The sequence below is a fragment of the Epargyreus clarus genome, unplaced genomic scaffold, assembly GCF_041222505.1.
Source record: "Epargyreus clarus isolate Ecla_fem2 unplaced genomic scaffold, WU_Ecla_fem_2.2 ptg000021l, whole genome shotgun sequence".
Classification (NCBI taxonomy): domain Eukaryota; kingdom Metazoa; phylum Arthropoda; class Insecta; order Lepidoptera; family Hesperiidae; genus Epargyreus; species Epargyreus clarus.
In genome coordinates this window covers 13,725,701-13,745,454 of record NW_027332228.1, presented here as the reverse complement: position 1 = coordinate 13,745,454, position 19,754 = coordinate 13,725,701, and the positions used below count along the sequence as shown (strand labels likewise).

General features: G+C 35.0%; 2 protein-coding genes across 3 annotated transcripts in view; both read left to right on the top strand.

Annotated features, from left to right (window-relative positions):
• The window catches only part of ST5 (putative sugar transporter protein 5), a 37,342-nt gene extending 26,092 nt beyond the window's left edge, over positions 1-11,250 (top strand). For both annotated transcript variants that reach the window (XM_073084821.1, XM_073084820.1), the window contains exons 5-10: positions 3,705-3,937; positions 6,190-6,331; positions 7,641-7,767; positions 8,380-8,570; positions 9,945-10,083; positions 10,615-11,250. In XM_073084821.1, the coding sequence (XP_072940922.1) occupies positions 3,705-3,937; positions 6,190-6,331; positions 7,641-7,767; positions 8,380-8,570; positions 9,945-10,083; positions 10,615-10,739 (957 nt within the window). In that variant the 3' untranslated portion in view covers positions 10,740-11,250. The remainder of the gene's footprint in view (positions 1-3,704; positions 3,938-6,189; positions 6,332-7,640; positions 7,768-8,379; positions 8,571-9,944; positions 10,084-10,614) is intronic.
• Positions 11,251-13,302: 2,052 nt separating this feature from the next.
• On the top strand, positions 13,303-19,705 carry LOC140750864 (facilitated trehalose transporter Tret1). Its single transcript, XM_073084587.1, has 10 exons — positions 13,303-13,691; positions 14,230-14,388; positions 14,874-15,013; positions 15,882-16,114; positions 16,493-16,631; positions 16,930-17,096; positions 17,830-17,836; positions 17,943-18,164; positions 18,733-18,871; positions 19,264-19,705. The coding sequence occupies exons 1-10, from the start codon at positions 13,496-13,498 to the stop codon at positions 19,557-19,559; spliced, it is 1,698 nt and encodes a 565-aa protein (XP_072940688.1). The 5' UTR covers positions 13,303-13,495; the 3' UTR covers positions 19,560-19,705.
• Positions 19,706-19,754: the final 49 nt, after the last annotated feature.

Sequence of the window (19,754 nt, the reverse complement as noted above, 5' to 3'; positions counted from 1 at the left end):
AATAACGGAATTTTGCTACTGGTACATAAAAGTATATACTGAAAAAAATGTGTTCTAAAATTCTGTCAGTCTGTCTGTCTATCTGATGGTATGCCTCATTTAACTATCTTATACCACATCCATTTTTTACATTTATTACATATGTTATTTTGAAAAAAAAAAGTACTAACTTAAAGTTATTAAAGTATACGTGATGAAACATAATTAAGAACACTCGCTTATTTAAAGACTTGTAGACGGAGTGACGAGCGGAAGAATCTCATGTTCTCTAGCAGACTTCACTTGCAAAGTTTAATTAAATAACTAACGGTAAACTAATTAAAGGTTAATTATATAACTAATTAAACTTTGCAAGTGAAGTGAAGAAAACAGACTAAATTATTTCTGGATGGATTTCTCTATACCCATACTAATCATTTTTATTAAATCACCACATTATTCTCAATTGTATTGACAAAGCATTTGAATGTAAATGGTAATTAGTACGACATATCTCTTGTTTGTGTTTCCATATAGCCATGAATGTGATTTGTGTAACTGTGTAAATTGTTGGCTTGCCGATAAAAATGATTTATCTATGTTTTAATGTATCTATTTACAATGTATCTATTTCTTATTTATTATCATATATCTTGAGGTTAATTGTGTACCTAACGATAATACTGCTAAACGTTTATTAAAAAAAACTACTATAGAAGTTACACTTCTCTTAGTTATACTGCACCGTTTAAGATTGAATTTTGAGTATGAGACGACGAAGAGTATTTAGAGCATGAGACGAAGTTACGTACGCCTAAGTAACACATGATTTATTTGTAGATAGTAATTTTTATCTTTCATCTTTTTTGTTTATTTGCAAAAAAATCTTATTATTTACGCTAAAGAAGTATAACTTCTCATGTGCACATATAAGTATATATTAAATCACCTAATTTTTACCTTAAACCCAAAGTAAACAAAATTTGCAATAAAAAAACTTAAGGTACACGAAATTTATTCTCATTGGTGATAAGTGAATTGTGTTAATTGTATCTATTAGTGATTTTTTGGCAAATTTGATCACGAGTGGTGTACGAAAGTAATGACGTGGTTGATGGGTATAACGAGATAGGCACGACTCTTAAATATGTGGTGACGTATGGTGGTGTGTCTGATTAGACACTCCCCCGCGATGTAAACGATTCGATTAGTGGATCTCATGACTTATTAGGAGCCTACTGTAGATAACATAATATGTTTATGTAAATACAGTTGCTTGTTTGCTATATTTATTTTGTTATGGAAGTAAACCATAATAATGTAAGTAATAGATAGTTGTAAAAATCTTGGTTTTCCTCGGATCCTCGGTTAACTAAAGTTCAAGCTCTAAATCCCCAATTTAGAGCTTGAACTTTAGTTACTTCCGTCTTCGTTTTCAAGATGATATAAGTACATACTAGAAATTCGTCGTAAATCATATTTGTCTTAGTTATTTAAAGTTAAAATATGATGAGGAAATCTTAATACGGTGTTTTTGTAACATTTTTTAACGATTATGAACCGGGCGTTAGCCTAAAATTTGTTTGTGTAAATAATGTTTTCATTGTTTCATAAGGGTCCAACTGCAGGACAAAATAAGGAATGAAAATCATATTATTACAGATATTTAATATGAAAATTTTGATATCTACTGAGAGGGCGCGAACCCGTGTAGAATATTTTCAAATCGCTATTAGGTGTCCGACAAGGTTTAACGAGTGCTATGTAATCAGTTCTTCTGAAATATATTTCAAACGTCAATCAATCTGAAATGGTATCAGTGTGAAGCGGCGAATTTGAAAGAAGCTTGAAAGTTTTTGTAAGAGAATCTTGACAATGTCCGCTCTATAGCTCTATACATTAATCTCTTTATGTACAAAACTAATTATGTGCTTGGTCGCTAAGAGGAATGTCACGATTCTTAAATATGTGGTGACGTATGGTGGCGTGTCTGATTAGACACTCCCCCACGCTGTGATGTAAACGATTCTATTAGCGGATCACACGACTCGTAATAAAAGTCAATTTATTATAATCTAATGTTCACATAGTAGTATAGTGCGCGCCAAACTGCTAGTCCTCTCTGAATATTGAAACAACTCGCGTCGAATACCAAATTGTAGATATTAGCGGGACGAAGACGCTCTCGCCCACGGATACGTACATAGCTGCGTTAGTATGCCGTTACGTTGCTACGGAATATATCTTTGTAGTTGTGCGCAACAACTTCAAAGCGGACTAGCAGTTTGGCATAGACTATGCCTTTGGTATATAATATTTTACTAAGGTACTGTTTCACTACTGGACACGGGTCTTTCCTCAGAGTGGTTTATGCCATGGTCTACCGCACTGGCCAAGTACGTACCAGTCAATTGCAAACACTTTTGAATGCTTTCTTCTTTAAATAACTCTCAGGCTGGTAGGTTTCCTCGCAAAGATTTCTTTCACTGTTTCAGCGTGTGATAATTAATTTCTAATACTTCGAAAAGTCAGAGGTGCGAACGCCATCTGGCGGTACAATAATGACATTAAAAAAGGACATGCAACCTTAACATCATTTCATTAGTATAGACGAACTTGTTCAGCGTGTCTCTCTATCTATCTAATCTATCTAAATCTCTATGGGATTATTACATTAAATAAATTTATGACGAAATGCATTCAATAAAAAAGAATTATTAAAATCGGTCCACTAACGGCGGAGTAATTCGTCTACATACATAAAAAAAAAGATACCGGCCGAATTGATAACCACCTCCTTTTTGAAGTCGGTTAAAAACCACCTAAAATTAGAAAGATAACCTTGAACCTGTCGGAAGAGCGAACGATTTTTTATTTTTAATATAATTAGCATACTAAACACTACGTCATGACGCGCTATTTACCACACTTGATAAACGATAATTGAAAGGCAAAAGTGTTTGTGTACGTAAAATTAGAACTGTTGTCGCACTGCACAGAATAACAAACACGGCGACAAGATCTTATTAGATAACCAAACGATACGTCGAAGGAAAATACGTGATATAATAAACAACCTCGTGATTACGGTATCTACTGAAGTTCCTTCAAATTTTCCTTTTTATCATCATTAAGTAGTTGTTAGATCTTTTATTGCCTTTAATAGGATTAATTGTATCTTATCGTAAGACTTTCTTTTCGGGACAAAGCCTAGTTTACTTACTGTTGGGCTGATAGGAGTTTACATACTGTGATATAATATTATGTGTGAATGTAATGGCATCGTTGGGTTTGCGATATCTCTTATAAAAAGTAAACTCTTTGTGTTTCGAGTGCCATCGACGTACGTATACAAAGATTTATACAAACACTGAAAAGGAAATTCATTTACTTGTCAGAAATCGAATTACATCAGCATTCACTGTATTAGGCCTTATAGTGACATCTTTGTCACCATTTGTACCCGCTAGTTATTAAGTTTTGGTTTTGCCTGGAAAAGGTTATTTTTTGTAACCTTTTGGTGGTACTAGTAACCTCGTAATTCTGCTTTCCATTCTCTTTATACAAGAAAAATACTGTTTATTAGATCTATGCTGTTTATTGGTCACTTTTCCGTTCCATTCAGAGCGACATCTATAAAAGGAAAAATACACATTATTACAACTTTACAAACCCTTATACTAGCTAAAAGATTCTTCATTAACCAAAAACTCTTTCCTTTTCAGTACATAATCGGCAGCGTGACGTCATGGAACATCCTAGCAGGCGTGAGCGCGCTGGTGCCCATCATATCCTTGCTCGGCATGATCATCGTGCCAGAAACACCAAACTACCTCCTAAGTCAGAACAGACGGGAGCGGGCAGAGAGTTCGCTGCATAAACTAAGAGGTTCCACTTACAACGTGGAAGAGGAGATTCAGAAGATGATCGCGTTTAAAGAGAAGAATCACGTGGAACCGTAAGTTATTATACCGATTTTGAATGATATGAGCAAATGTTTGAGAGTGTTTTTGCATTAACGAGGATTAGGCAAAAGGAAAACGTGAAAATCTTCTTCCTTTATGTATGGCTGTAGAGTATCGCTACTTATGTCGATCTTAAAGAATCGAAAAAGTAAAGCGATGTGGCTAAGGAATTAAAAGTGTAGTATCTAGTAGGTAAACTTCTCATGTGCTTCCATGCATCGAAAGATAGGTATGTCAAACCTCTTGGGTCCGGTTGTTGTCATTGTTTGTTGCAGGTTTTATGGATGTTTTCAAAACTGGTTGAACACATACTCCTTCTTCCCTTCACATACATCACTTCACATGTGTATAAGATGTAATTTTATTTTAAAATCTTTATTACCCATATTAAGGTCGGCTGAGATAAATGTTACTGTATAGACAGCAGATTAAGTTAATTAGCTATCTATATCCAAAAAACAGTTGATGATAATAGTAGTTGTGTAGTCAAACTGAGTTTATTATCATGTATAAAAGATAAAAGCGAATCTTTTGTTACGCTTTAGTTTGCTCAAGTATTTTACGCTGTGCCCTACAAAATCAGTTTTATTTGTTGGGTAAATATTTGTTAAGTGGCAACGCAAACATCGTGTTTGTTACCATTTATTCTTCAAAATTAGAAAGCTGTTAATATCGGTAAAGTCACGACTCCATTAAACAATGTGCGGAAACGTCAATATTTAATACGTTAATTTACTTACTAAAACCAATGTCTTTTACAAATAAATAAAACGTAGATACATGTAAAATAACATTACATATTAAGCAAAGATTAGTAAAGATACTTCGCCGCCTTGAAAATGAAGCCAAAAACGGCTTATTATAGTAAGTTCTTTTTTTTAATTCTTGACAAATAAAAACATTTTTAGAGAAAATTTACGAAAAAATAACTAATACTGCGTAATTTACAATTACAATGTACAATTTACATAATAAATAAATAATTATTTCAAATATTTTAGGGACATTTTAGCACGGAGACATGGCAAAACTTTTTTACGCAACTATTTCAATTCTCAAAACTGGGTACATTTTCTTGTTAGGAGTGAGTAATCTTTACTAATCTATGATATTAAGATTAAGGGAACGTTCTCTTACATATAAATCTGATTATGTTCTGTAGATTTTTAACAATATTAGAAAATCCATTGCTTTTTAATTAGTCCTATTTTTTTCTTTAGTTCTTCCGTTTTAATTAAACTTGCATTATTTCAAACCAACAACTTTTAATATAATAGTATTCAATAATAATGGAAGGCGAATAGAAATGCCTGCCCTTGGCATCTTGGGCATATCACTACATAACTAATTTCCAAGAGGATACAGGAAATCATTTCATCTCTTAGATTTGATCCCTTAATTATTACGGAGTCCAGAATACGGAAGGAAATAGTTTAAGCACATATCACGATCATAATATTTTTGTGTTTGATTTGACAGCCACTTTTTTCTTTCTTTTATTTTTTTGTTTGGTATCTATTACTATAGTTATATTTTTAAATTCATGACTGTTTTAGAATTTAGACACTGGGCGAAAACTAATACAAACAATAAAGATGAAAATAAGTTCCCCAGAGTGATACTTCATGATTTATTAGACATGTCTCCATAATAATGTCCAAATTTAAGGCGAATATTTATTGCATCTCTATTGGAACTACGCCATTGCAGGGACATTCCTAAACTACTGTTTCATACTTCACAATGCGACATAAAGCCATTAATAGCATGTACCAGTACCTGCATGTGACTTAAAAATAAATTTGCAAAAATAAATCGCTATAGAATAGTTAATGCTTCAAAAAACTGATCTCTCATTGGCATACATACATATGTACCTAATAGATAGGACTTATCTACAAATAATTGAAAATATGTGATATGTTATTTTTTCCCAATTCGAAGTAGATGTCATTGTCAAAGCTTGATATTGAAAAAAACTGCCTTACTATTCCTTACTGTTTTAGAAACAGACTGAATTCCATGTGTAGCAACGAAAATGCAGAACTCTACCAATTAGGGAACTCTAAAACTACTTGCTGTATTTGTGTTCAGGGACTTATGGCTGACGGGTTGCTTACAGATGTCCATGAGAGCTATTTACCACTATATGGATTAAATGCTAGTTTATTAGTTCTTTATAACTTACAAAATTATAGTTCATGTTATATGAAATTGTACTAAGATGTCTGTATGTCTTTTTCAGGTTAAAATCATCGAAGGAAATTATAAAGGCTCTTCTATCTCCGTCTGCTCTCAAACCGTTCACAATCCTCGCCTTATACTTCTTCATATACCAGTGGTGCGGTGTCAACATCGTCACGTTTTACGCTGTTGAAGTATTTGAGGTAATAACACTCTTTGTTATTTAATATTTAGGGTTCCGTACCCAATGGGTAAAACGGAACCCTATTACTAAGTCTCCGCTGTCTGTCCGTCTGTTACTACGCTCTATCTCTTGAACCGAACAACAAACAGATAGACGTTTGATTTTTTTAATAAACGTGGCAAGCAACTTTACAGACCACTTGATAAGATTCTGTTGCAAGATAATACAACCAATATGGTTCGACCAGGGATCGTACCACCGCCACACCTATTTTTATCGCGAAACAGTTCTATTTCTGAGAAAGAGTGTGTGTGTGGATGCCAGCTGACTAACTTATGAGGAGACCATTTAGTGTTCAAGAGTATCACCATTATGATTGACTCGACTTCGGCTAGAATCCCTGCTCTATATGGAGTTTGTTACAGGTGCCTGTTTTTTTTACCACGCTTTTATTAACTTGACCTGTATGTAACGGAATCTTTCAACTCTAAGTTTTACCCACATAAAAAAGTCGATTCATTTAATTTTTCTCTTATAATTCGATGGAGCCGGCTGCACGCACCAAAAAACATGACTCATGCGGCGTTACCTCGCTCTGAGGCGTTATATTTAAGGCTTGAAGTGCAAGCGAGAGCGCGGAACTAGCGACAAAGAGGCACAATCGACCTCCGCGTATTAACCTCCTTCTCTATATCCATACACAATATCTATCAAACAAATAAAATTGAAATTTTCTTTTGAAAAACGCAACCATTCCATCAGTATTTTCTTATGATGTTATCACGTTTAACCATAGATTAGTAAAGATTACTCACTCCTAACAAGAAAATGTACCCAGTTTTGAGAAATGAAATAGTTGCGTAAAAAAGTTTTGCCACGTCTCCGTGCTAAAATGTCCCTAAAATATTTGAAATAATTATTTATTTATTACGTAAATTACGCAGTATTAGTTATTTATTCGTTAATTTTCTCTAAAAATGTTTTTATTTGTCAAGAATTCAAAAAAAGAACTTACTATAATAAGCCATTTGCGGCTTCATTATTGAATGAAATTGCCGCCTTGAAATTGTTCAAGGCGGCGAAGTATCTTTACTAATATATGCGTTTAACTATCGTTAGTAAATCGACTTTGAATATAACCGATTTTTTTAACACTTATTAATAATCCAGGACAATACACGATTTTAATATATTTATCCCATTTACCACATCAGGATCGTCCGGAATCAGGATTAACGAATTTTCTAGTGCGATTTTAGCGCGGTTTTAGTTTAATAACTATATTTTTTTTTAAGTTCATTAAATCAATCTTTAATTTACATTTCCAGGCAACAGGAGCGTCAGTCGACAAGAATTGGTTGACGATATCAATGGGAACTGTTCGCTTGATATTCACCGTCATCGGATGTATTATGTGCAGGAAATTTGGAAGAAGACCACTCACATTTTTGTCAGGTATGCGAGCTTAATCATATATATAAAATTCTGTCACAATGTTAGTTACCGTACTCCTCCGAAGCGGCTATATCGATTTTATATGGCAACACAACGTTTGCCGGGTCAGCTAGTAGTAAAATAAAATTGTTTTTAAGAAAAAATCGAGTACGTCTGAAAAACGTGTATGTAAGAAGTTATACTTCTTTCGTTTAATTAATAAGCTAATATTGTGTGTTACATTAGCGCTCAACTTCAAACCGAGCTAAAATATACTGTGATCTTTTATTCGATACGCGTGAAGAGAAGTATAACTTCGAAAATTCTTAACTTAAACTTTAAAAGTATAATTTAAAAATATATAAATATGATATATCCAATTTTAGATGTCGCAAAACAATTGTCTATTAAGCTTACTCATTTTAACAATCCGAAAAGATTTTAGATATTTGTTTAATGACTGGATTTTGAGATTTTTTATGAATCCTTTGGTGTCACAAAGAAACCTAGAATCCATAAAATTAATCTCCGTTTTTTCAACAAGATAAAGGAGTATATTACATTTTCTTAACTAGAGAAACAAATGTAAGAAACAATTCAAATGATAATTGACAAAACCTCTTTCTTCGACAGCGGTTGGTTGCGGCACCACAATGATCATCTTCTCAGTGTACATGTACTACCTACAGTGGTGGAAGGACAACGCCATAGTACCAACCCAGACCTGGATACCAGTGGCCTGTATCTTCATCTTCATGATCTTCTGCACCTTGGGCTATCTGATCGTACCTTGGGTTATGATTGGTGAAGTCTATCCGACGCAAGTAAGTTGTGTTACAGACTGAAGAGTCTTAAACCGTGATAACCTAATGGTTAAGAAACTCTGCCTCTCGTTTGGGGGTCCGCGGTTTAAATTCAAAAGATGTACCCCTGATTTTCCAAAGGTAGGTTATGTATATGTATATATTAGAAATTTATGATCACTTGCTTAAACGGCAGGGGAAAACCGCACGCCTGAGAGTCTTTAAAAAAGGTCTCAAAGATATGTGAAGTTTACTAATACACACTTGGCCAGCGCGGTGGACTATGGCCTACAACAAAACTCTTTTATTTCGAGAGGAACCTGTGTCCAGCTTTGGGGCAGTAATGGGTTGACTTAAGAATTGAAGAATGAAAGAACGCCGTCCAATCCTGTGCCACTGGTAGGCACCGTTCTCTTCTTAGAGTGAGAAGGATTTTGGTCCAACGCCTTAGCCAATAGCGGATTGGTAGACTTTACACTCCCTTGAAAATGTATTAAAGAACACTCAGCCGTGTAGGGTTCCCGTAGGAAACATCGAATGTTGGACTTTGATTTAAAATTAGTAAGTAAAGCATTCATATTTATTTATTCTTGGAATTAAAATTTGAATGTATTAATCTATTCTTTATTCAAGTGTAAGAAGGCGAAAAGTTAAAAATGTTACTTTCGAGGATACAGTGGCTTAGGACGGTCTAGGTGAATGCTAATGCGAATGCAAAAATCTACATCGCCGTATGAATTAGTCATGGATTTTTTCTTGTAAATGTGAATATCGTTGCTAGTTGAGACCCATTTTACTTTCACTTTGACCTAAAAAAATAAATGTACATATTATATTCGTGGAACACCTTGGACCTAAAAGGCGCATTTTTGTCATATGGGCTTTTTTAAGCACAAAAGTGACTTATTTTGTAAGCACCCCGTCATTTCCTAGTCGAAGTTATATTGAAATTAGGTTCTGACTGATGTTATATGTACTAAGTATTAATACGTTATGTTACTATAATTCACTTTGGTGTTTATTTATTTACTATTTAGTAGTTATTATATTTCTTATATTGTTATTAACACTTTTAATATTTTTTATAATATAAGAGTAGCAGACGAGCATGCAGTCCACCTGATGGTAAGTGGCTACTGCCGCCCATGGACATCTGTAATCAACCCCAGATAGGATTAGATATTCCTACCTAAGGTCGGCCACAGATTCGCCGCTACCCCTGAGGACTAAGCTGGAACGCCTCGGAAAAGTATGTCTCCCATACCACACCCTTCAAACCAGAACACAGCAGCGCTTGACACTGCTGTTATTAGGTAGAAATAGGTGTGGCGGTGGTGCCGCCAGAGTCGAACCACAAGGGGTTCTACCACCTTTAAATCTTTCCTCTTATTCTAGGTTCGCGGCATAGTCGGGGGTATGACGACTTGTGCAGCACATCTGTCAGTATTCTCTGTGGTGAAGACCTTCCCGTTATTGAAGAAATCATTAAATGATTACGGCACTTTCGGCCTGTACGGATCGATGTCTATTGCGGGTAAGAATTGTCGAATTTTTATTGAACAAGCTGTCAAACTCTTGTTATGTCCCATAGCTGGGACTGAGACTAACCCATATCTAGAAAGAGTTTAGAGGGCATTCTATTATAATATTCCAATAGGGATTGGTGAAGGCAGTTGTGGATTCGTGGTCTACTTGTATCAAATGTTTCTAAACCTAAGGAACTGAAAACTTGAATAGCAATAACGCTAGTCTACCAATTGCAAATGTATATTTTTTATGAACCAAGTAATGTAGGTGAATGAATGAAAAATGTAACAAACATCCATCTATGTATAGTTAAATAGTGTTAAACTGTTGTTATTGGGGAGAAATAAATGTAGTGATGCTATCATCGCAATACGAATACTACTCACTACCTTTATTTTGTTTATGTATAGTAGATACTTATCATGTTCTTTCATTTGCGTCGATAATACTTGATTTACAAAGGCTCCTCTGTACTAGGTGTGCCACTAATCTTAAGTACCTAATAATACTATACCCATTTGTCTCAATTTCTTTCCAGGCTTGGTATTCTTCTACCTGTTCCTACCAGAAACCAAAGGGCGTACTCTTCAGGAGATAGAGGACTACTTCTGCGGCAGAACAAAAACCCTCAAGAAGGTTAATACGCAAACCGAAAATGCGTGAAAGATTGTGATTATGATAATTATGGAATAATTGTTGTTGCGTGATACAATTAATAATTGTTGTAATGCGAATAATTGTTGTTGATATGTGATATTGCTGGGAACAATGTTGATATTAACTGTTTTAAGGATGCCTTGAATATTGTTTAAACTTAGTTAATATTCTTTATTTAGTGATATGAAAATCGTAAGTCGATTATTGACGCTTAATTACTTTGAACCAATGGATAACTGAAATTTGAAATTTAAAAAATACGTTATTAATCAAAATATAGATATATGTATCGATATTTTGTATAAATATGTATTCTAAACAATGTTTATTTTTTTAAATTTTACTTTAAAAGTACTTTGTACAATTTAGTTGTTGTTGTTGTTGTGGTCGAAATAAAATCACATATTGTCAAATTTTACAACGAAAGTGTCAATTATATTTTTCTTTTGGCATTTTAAGCTGTACATTTAATTAAAAAGTGAGATTATAAGGTACAACATAATGATGTAATGTTTAAGTAGCCTTTAGTAACATAATAACAATGTTACCGATATAATTTAGACGTATAGCGTTAAATTGACGAAATATTCAATGTTTCTTTCGAAAAAAGTATTATGAAATAACAATTTAGTAATATTTTTAAATTTAAGATAGATAAGTAGAATATACAATGTAACAATGTCATAAATAGTGCCATTACAAGTAACATAGAACAAGTTATTTATTTTTATATGTAGAAATAAGTATATATTTGTAGATAGAAACAAATTAACAATTCATATATTTTATGAATATTGTACATTTATCTGTTGTCAAGATATTAAAGCATTTGTTTGAAAGTATTTGTTGTGTTTGTAAGACGCCATTTTGTGAAGTCTACAAAGTGTAAGACGAGAGATTGTTGAATGTTTAAAAATAAATAAACTATGAGTACAAGTATTCGGGTTTTATTTAACTGATTGTTTGCTACACATTATTAATATTCAATCTATCCATCAATTTTATTGCCTAGCATTAGTAGAAATTTGACGAAGACGAAGAATAAATAAGAGAAAATAGTAAAGAAGTAGTAAAAGTTAAGCTTATCAATGTTTTCCAAACAACTCAATGCAATCAGTCGATTCATTGAAACATGCGTGTTGTGTGCTTGTACTACTTTATTCCTGTGTTGTGTATTTATGCAAGTAATATCAACTTTATGTTCAAAGGATCAGGTAATTTTATCAAAATTAAATCCTATTAACGTTGCTTAAAAAATATAGGCGAATACAGAACCTTTTCCCTTTTGAAGTCGGTTAATAAAAATCGTGGTGTTGTCTTTTATCGTGGTGCAGGGAACGCAAACATATATTTATTCTATAAGTAATATATTGAATGCTGGTAGAAACATCGTCACAGTAGATATGATGTAGATTGCATGTTGGTAGAACCAGTATAGCTAACCGACCGTTTCGGTGGAATGGTGTAGATCCATAGATATATTATACTAAGTAGGACAATATATCTATGTGTAGACCTATGTCGGCTGGCCGTAATGGGTCGATCATATTAGTCCACAAGGGTGGCAACTTATATGTGATTGGCTTCTATAAGGAGTTGGTAATAGATTTTTTTAGGTTTCAACTAAGATGCAGATAAGTCGCAAATATTTAATAGAAGTAACAAACGATGATGCTAGCGTCTTAATGGTAAGTTGACGCAGCTGCTCAGGGCCTATAATCAATTCCAGATAAGTACTACTGAGGACTAAATTGGAACGCCTCGTGCGCTTAATACTGCTTAAGGCAGAAATAGGTATGGCGGTGATTCCTCCAAAGTCGAACCAGGAAGGTTTCTAACATCCTGAAACCATACCATCATCCTGTGTATATTTGCATCCAGCGTTTATAAAAATGTTTCCAGGTAAAACAATAGTGAAGCAAGGTGACGTTCTAGAGTTTGCGTACATTTCCCGAGGGACGCTTCTCCACATTCTGTCTGCATTTGAGGAAAACCTCCAGTCACGGCTCGCGGGGAAGAAGGTCAAGCCGTTGTTCACTGCTGACTTCGCGAATAATAAATATACAAGGCCCTTTATATATCCAAAGTATAGGCGTCGAGGTTGACACAGGTATATTTTTCGTTGAGTATTCCTAAAAAGTGGTATGGATTAAACTTTCTAATTCTGAGAGGAGATCACGCCAAGCAGTGGGACTGTTTGGGTCAAAGAGATGGTGCAAATGATACAGGCTAACTGACGGTCTGGGAAAAATAACCTAAATAAAAAAGCAGAGGAATATAAAACAGAGTTATACATTAATGTTAATAGAATTATATTTAAAAATGTTAAAAAGCAAACTCTTAACTTTTCGTATTTTTTTAGAATATCAAGTGCATCAATTTTTTTTTTTATTATTACCAATTATAATTGGTCTGGCACTTTGGTTCATATAATATTATCAAACTTGTAAAATTATACTTTTCAAAGAAGACTAACGTATGCGACCTTAGATTAATATAATTAATAAATGAGAATTCTTAGCAAAAAGACCAAAACTGACATATAACAACGTTATCCAAACAGAGTCAGTCAGATGTCAACTGATAGAAAATTTATCACAGAAATGATTAAATATATTTTAGATCTAGAAAGTAATTTTACGTTTAATCCTTAACGCTTGAATTTAATGTAAATTATGAGCTGTATTGTTTTTAGAAGCATAGACATTTAATAGTAAGTAGATGAATATGAAATATTGAAGAAAGTTAAAAATGGGTTAAGAATGCAGCCAAATCAATTATCTACTTATCCCGACCCTGGATTTTGGACAAAGACCTCATTGATCCAATTGGGATACGGTCTGTGGGTCAACCTCTCCATGGTCGTGATAGGACTCGCCTTCGGATTTACTGCGGTGGCCATGCCGCAGCTCAAGGAATCTCACATTGAAACTACCATATCTGATCAATCTTGGATTGGTAAGTACTATCTTTAATAATCTTTAAGATGGCTGCAAAGTCGTTTTCTATATATAGGTTATTTACAATCTCTAAAATAACTTAGCATCCCTTAACTTAGGGCTCTCTGGCCGTCCATTGGCAACTATCGCTCAAGTAACTGGTAGCTTTATGACCGTTTGTAATATTCAATCTTAACCAATTTTTGCTACCCACCACAGTTCGCAGTTTTGCATATTTTTACCCGGTTAATCTTGTTCGAGAATATTTATGTATTGTTTATATTTTATGTACTTATTCTCGTATTTTGGCATGCCCTGCGGCCCAAATGGCTTGCCGAATTTCGACATATGAGATTTCGTTGGATTCGTCTAAACTTTGGGATATACGCTATATTTGAAGCAGTTGGGTTTTTTGTTGTTTGGATAATTCTATGCAATGATTGCCATATTAGGAACTTTGGTAGGCAAAAATTGGTTAACGTTGGAAGTATGTACTTCAAAAAACTGTTATATATATTTCTAAAAAAATTAGATAATTGATATGATGAACTTTTTAGCTAGTGTCTTGACACTATCAGCTCCATTTGGATGTATTATTTCTGGATATTCGATAGACAAAGTTGGACGACGCATAATGTTGATTGTATGCCATTTCCCTGTGGCTCTCGGGTGGTTGTACACTGGCGTAGCTACGTCAGCTGAGAGTTTGATAGTAGGTAAGATATAAACATTCAATTATGTTGTTTCAACATCAAGTTGTATAGTTATTTGGCTCAGATTTTGCTCAATATAAGTAGCTTGTCAACTATTATTCCTTTGGAATTTAGTATTTATAAATTATTAGTTACTTCCAAAATGAATTGATCAAATTGAAAAAAATCGGCGCAGAGTCTCCTATAAATCGTTCGCTATTCCTTATACTTTCGGATTATGTCATCCACGTCCACTCGAAAGAATTACCTAAATTAAAAAAAAAAAAACTTTCCGATGGGTAGTTCCCTCACGATGTTTTCCTTCACCACTTAAGGATGTGATAATTAATTCGCACTTAATTTTGAACAATTGGAAATTCATGCCTTGATTTACAATTTTGGACCACCGATTGAGAGGCCGAGTTTGTAACCATTGGACTATCACTGATTCTAGTATAGTTAATTTACCTGTGTTATATATGTCTAAGTACTATAATTTATATTTACAGGAAGAATAATAATCGGTATTGGAATGGGAATGGCACTAAGTGTTCCTAGGCCGTATTTGACAGAAATATCATTGCCGAACATGCGTGGAGTTATTGGGTCTTTCCCAAATTTGGCTATGTCCGTTGGCATTACAGCTCAGGTTAAAGTCATTGTTAATTAGAGTTACTACCGAAAAAGTTTTTGAAGGTTGTAGAACCCTTTGTGGTTCGACTCCGGCGGCACCACCGCCACACCTTTTTCTACCTAATAACAGCAGTGTAAGGCGTGTTCCGTTTTGAAGGATGTGGTAAGGAAGACAGACTTTTCTGAGGCGTTCCAGCTTAGTCCTCAGGAGTAACGGCGCATCTGTGGCCCACCTCAGGTTGGAATATCTAATCCTCTATTGTTGGAATATCTAATTTAATCTAGGGTTGATTAAAGATGTTCATAGGTGGCAGTAGCCATTTACCATCAGGTGGAATGTATGCTCGTCTGCTACTCCCATATTATTATAAAAAAGTGCAGTTTTTATGCAATTTCGTAAACCCACCACTGTCCCACTGCCGGGAAAATCTCCACTAAAAGTGAGAGGGATTCAAGTCTTCGTTTACCGCGCTAGCCAATTGCGAATTCGTAGACTTCACACCTTTAACAATTTATTTTTTAGAGGACTCTCAGACGTGTAGGACCTTACGATGTTTTCGTTCAATGCTTAAACAAGCGATAATTAACTTTGAATACGCACATAATTAAAAAAACAGACGTATGTGCCTGGAGTTTGAACCTCGGACCTCAAAAGACCGAGGTTCAACCAGACTGCTTTAGACAACTTAGCCCTTTTTTATTTAAAAGCAAAAATGTAGTACTGGTTATTGACAAATAGTTGTGGCAGTGGTACGGGTGTGGTCGAACAATACAAGTTTTATCTATTAAAATTTAACTATTATCAATATAGGAAAGCTGCTTTTGTAATCCTTTAGAAAGATTCTATGCCAGTTTTATTATAACAAAAATACTATACTTTTCAGGCCGCTTTAGGATCATTCTTCAAGTGGACCACACTCTGCTATATAAGCATGTTTTATTCATTAGCGCTTATGGGGTTTAACTATTTCCTCCCGGAAACACCATATTACCTACTGATGAACGATACTATGGAAAGGGCGGAGGCTTCTTTGCGGAAATTTCGCTCATCGAAGCACAACATAGACGCAGAGATGGATGAACTGATGGATTTTAAGATGGACAACGATATCCATGGGTAATGTTTTGCCTCAATTATCCTTGTCAAATCTGTGATCTTAGTTTTCGATAAAGAACTCGACCAATTGAATCGAGAGCTCGCCCATCTAAGGACCTGGGGACTAAGCTGGAACACATCGGAAAAGTATGTCTCCCTTACTACACCTTTAAACGAGAACACATCAGCGCTTAAAACTACTATGAATAGGCAGAAATAGGTGATAGGCAGTGGTGCCGTCGGAGTCGAACCTCAAAGTGTTCTACAACCTTTATAAATATTAAACATTGTTTGTATAACAATACATACTTGAAATGAAATTATATGTTAGGCTAGCAAATGGAAAAGTAAAATTGATAGCGAAATTGCGAATTTCAAAAGATTTTAATTATTTTTAAGATTGCCATGGAAAGAGAAATTTGCAGCTCTCTTCAAAAGATCATCGTGCAAACCATTTTTCCTAATGATGACATACTTTACCATCACCCAGTTAGCAGGAATATCTGTAGTGATTATGTGGACGGTAGATATGTTAGAGGTAAGTAATTCATTTTTAACTTGGCCATCTGTGGCCGACCTCATGTAGTATCTGGGGTTGATTACCTTTATATATCCTATAAACCTTTATCTACTCAACCGGCTAGAGCTGGATGATTCGAAAAATCTTCGATTCTATTGTCAAGAGGTTGGATTTGTATAATTAGGAGTAGCAATCTGTTTATGTGATTAAAATATTAATTACTTTAGCTTAAGTTTTAGCAAGAGAGCCCACATCCATAATATTAAAATAGTTTATCGTTTTAAAACGTTAAATCTGATCTATGTTTTATTTCCAGAGATCAAAATCTAGCGTGGATGCACATACGGGTAACTTTATACTTGGCATCACGAGATTCCTCTCTGGAGTGTTTACCTCAATTATTATTTTTAAAATGGGGCGGAGGCCTCTGGCTCTTACGTCAGGTACATTACAAATTGAGGTTTCTAAAAAGTACATTGAAAGGTAGAAGTAGTACAAGTATGGTACGACCGGGAAGAAATAGATACCACACCTATTTTATATGAAGCAGTTCTTGCCTTTTGGTAGAAGAGTGTGGGGTTTCTTTTTGTTATCGAGGGGGTACCTTCATAGGGTACCCGATACCGTGGGAGCGATTTATGTGTGATTCTTATCGCACTCAACCCCCCTGGTGGCCGTCCTCGGCGCTGCGTAGAGGGCTCCGAGATCTCCATAGGAACGCAAACGGAGTCCTCTTAGCGCGTTGCCCCGTCGGCTCCGCCCAGGTGAGCTTGACGCTCGCCACAACGTCTGGTGCACACGACGGTATGGACCACACATATCGCCGTCCTTTCCGGGGCCGCTGGCGGTTCGAGTTCCCACTCTTGCCGCCCGCTACCCCGGAAGCCCTCTTTTAGTCGCCTCTTACGACCGGCAGGGGATACCGTAGCCCTATTCTGGTCCCGAAACTACAGGGACAGAAGAGCGTGGGTGCTGGCTGATTTACATAATTATGAGATGGCTATCTCAGTCCTCTGGGGACTGTGATCGGCTTCAGGTAGAACCCCTGTTTTATATGGAGTTTGTTACAGATGATGATGATATCTTTTTCTCACGGGTGTGCTGTAGTCTAATATTATTTAATTCTGAATACATTAAAATTATTTCGTTAGTATGTAACTGTCATGACTTTCAACTGAATTTTAAATCTATTAAGCCCAACCGATTGAGCTGACAGCATATTGGTACGTTTAGTTTGGATTTAAATTGAACGTTGGTTATATCATTTTTTATTCCATCCCAGACATCCCAAATAGTGGACCAATACTTTAATTTAAAAATACGAAAAAGTTTTTTCTCTATGTAGCTACAATGTTTAATCCACTAATTATCATTTTCTTCCATCCAGGTCTAGGCGTTGGAGTGGTTTTTGTTTTCCTAGGTTTTTTTATACATTATACGGAAAAACTAACACATATTCCTCTAATCTGCTATATGGCTTACATTACGTTTGCCACACTGGGACACTATACACTGCCAGTACTTATTATGTTTGAGTTGTATCCGTTACAAGTAAGTTATTTTTGAGTTTTGTAGGTTAGTTCTAGATATTAATTAATAAATTGTTATCAATTATGGTTTTCATATTTTCTTATTCACTGCGTGTTCTGTGGTAAGTAGTCACATAATCATACAAATGCACCTATGTATAAAAAGGTAATTTTATTTTCATTATTCTATTACTTTAAAATTGTAACATTCTTTACATTACATTTTAAAGTTGCCGGTAATCTATGCAAAGATATTTCCCTAGATTTTTTAGTATGTTTTTCTTGTCGAAAGTCTAATGAAATGCGACCTCTCAATCGAGTGATCTGAAGTTCGAATTCCAGGCAAGCACATCTGATTTTCAATGCGTATTACAAATTAATTGTCAATTAAACGGTGAAGGAAAACATAAGGAAACCTGATTGCCTGAGAGTTTTCTAGAATAAGTTTTCGAGGTGGTTAAAGTTTACCAATTCGCTCTTAACCAGCGCGGTGGCCTGTGATAAAACCCCTCTTGCTCTAACAGGAGACCCTTACCCAGAAATAGCAATAAATTGATGACGACGAAAGACTTTAAATTTATATTTTGCAGGTACGTGGCATTCTTGGTGGCATTTCGACCTCTATTATGAATTTTACGATATTTGGCATGAATAAGTTCTACCCCTACATGATAGATACATTTGGTTTTGCAAACACCATTATTGCATTTGGGGTTCTTTCTTTGATAGGTATTTTTATATTTTTATTTCAATTTTTAAATTACTTATTATTAAAAGTATTCAGACGTACATTTTTACTCGCGTCTCACGAACGCGATGACTTCTTCATCTGTACTCTTTTTTTTTTCAAAATGAGCATGCCTTCTAACTGATGGTAAGGCTACGGCCATGGACATCTATAATCAACCTCAGACGAAGATTCCAACCTGAGGCTGGCCACAGACGCGTTACTACCCCTGACGTCTAAGTTGTAATGCCTTTGTTAAGTTTGTATCTCTTAGCACCTTCAAAGTGGAACACAGCAGCGTTTAACATTGCTGTTATTAGGCGATCTAGTGATGGTTCCTCCGGAGTTCAACTGTTACTAATCATTTTCAATCTGTTTATAAACTTCATTTCAGGTAATGTCTTTCTGTACTTTTATCTACCGGAAACAAAGGATTTGACTCTTCAGGAGATTGAGGAGTACTACAACGACCGACGACCGACTCTGACGTCACAGAGGCGTATCATGTCGATGCACACGTTATCCAAACAAGTCCTGAGCAGAAACGATACTGCCAGTAAATCATTGATCAAAATAACCGATCGACACAAGAAACCAAAATCGGATAAAAGCAAAACGAAAGTAAATACGGATAAAAAAGATGTTGCGACTTCTATAAGCCTATCGGAAAGCGATAAACATGATAAATAAAATAAAGATGCTTGGACAGTATTTATTAAAATCTGCGAATTAAAAGATGATGAAGATTTACACATAATATAAACTTAAAAATGTTTTGAAAGCATCAAGACTCTTAAGCAAATAAAAGTGGTCAACAAGTGACTCTTAAACAGTATATATAAAATACGATTTCTCTACTCCCAACCGCACAGTAGAAATTCCTTT

Excerpts from the sequence above, each read along its gene's own strand:
- LOC140750864 (XM_073084587.1), top strand. The coding sequence starts at position 13,496 with ATGCAGCCAAATCAATTATCTACTTATCCCGACCCTGGATTTTGGACA. Across the intron at positions 14,389-14,873 it reads AGCTGAGAGTTTGATAGTAG|GAAGAATAATAATCGGTATT; the intron begins GTAAGATATAAA and ends TTATATTTACAG. Across the intron at positions 16,632-16,929 it reads GGACGGTAGATATGTTAGAG|AGATCAAAATCTAGCGTGGA; the intron begins GTAAGTAATTCA and ends TTTTATTTCCAG.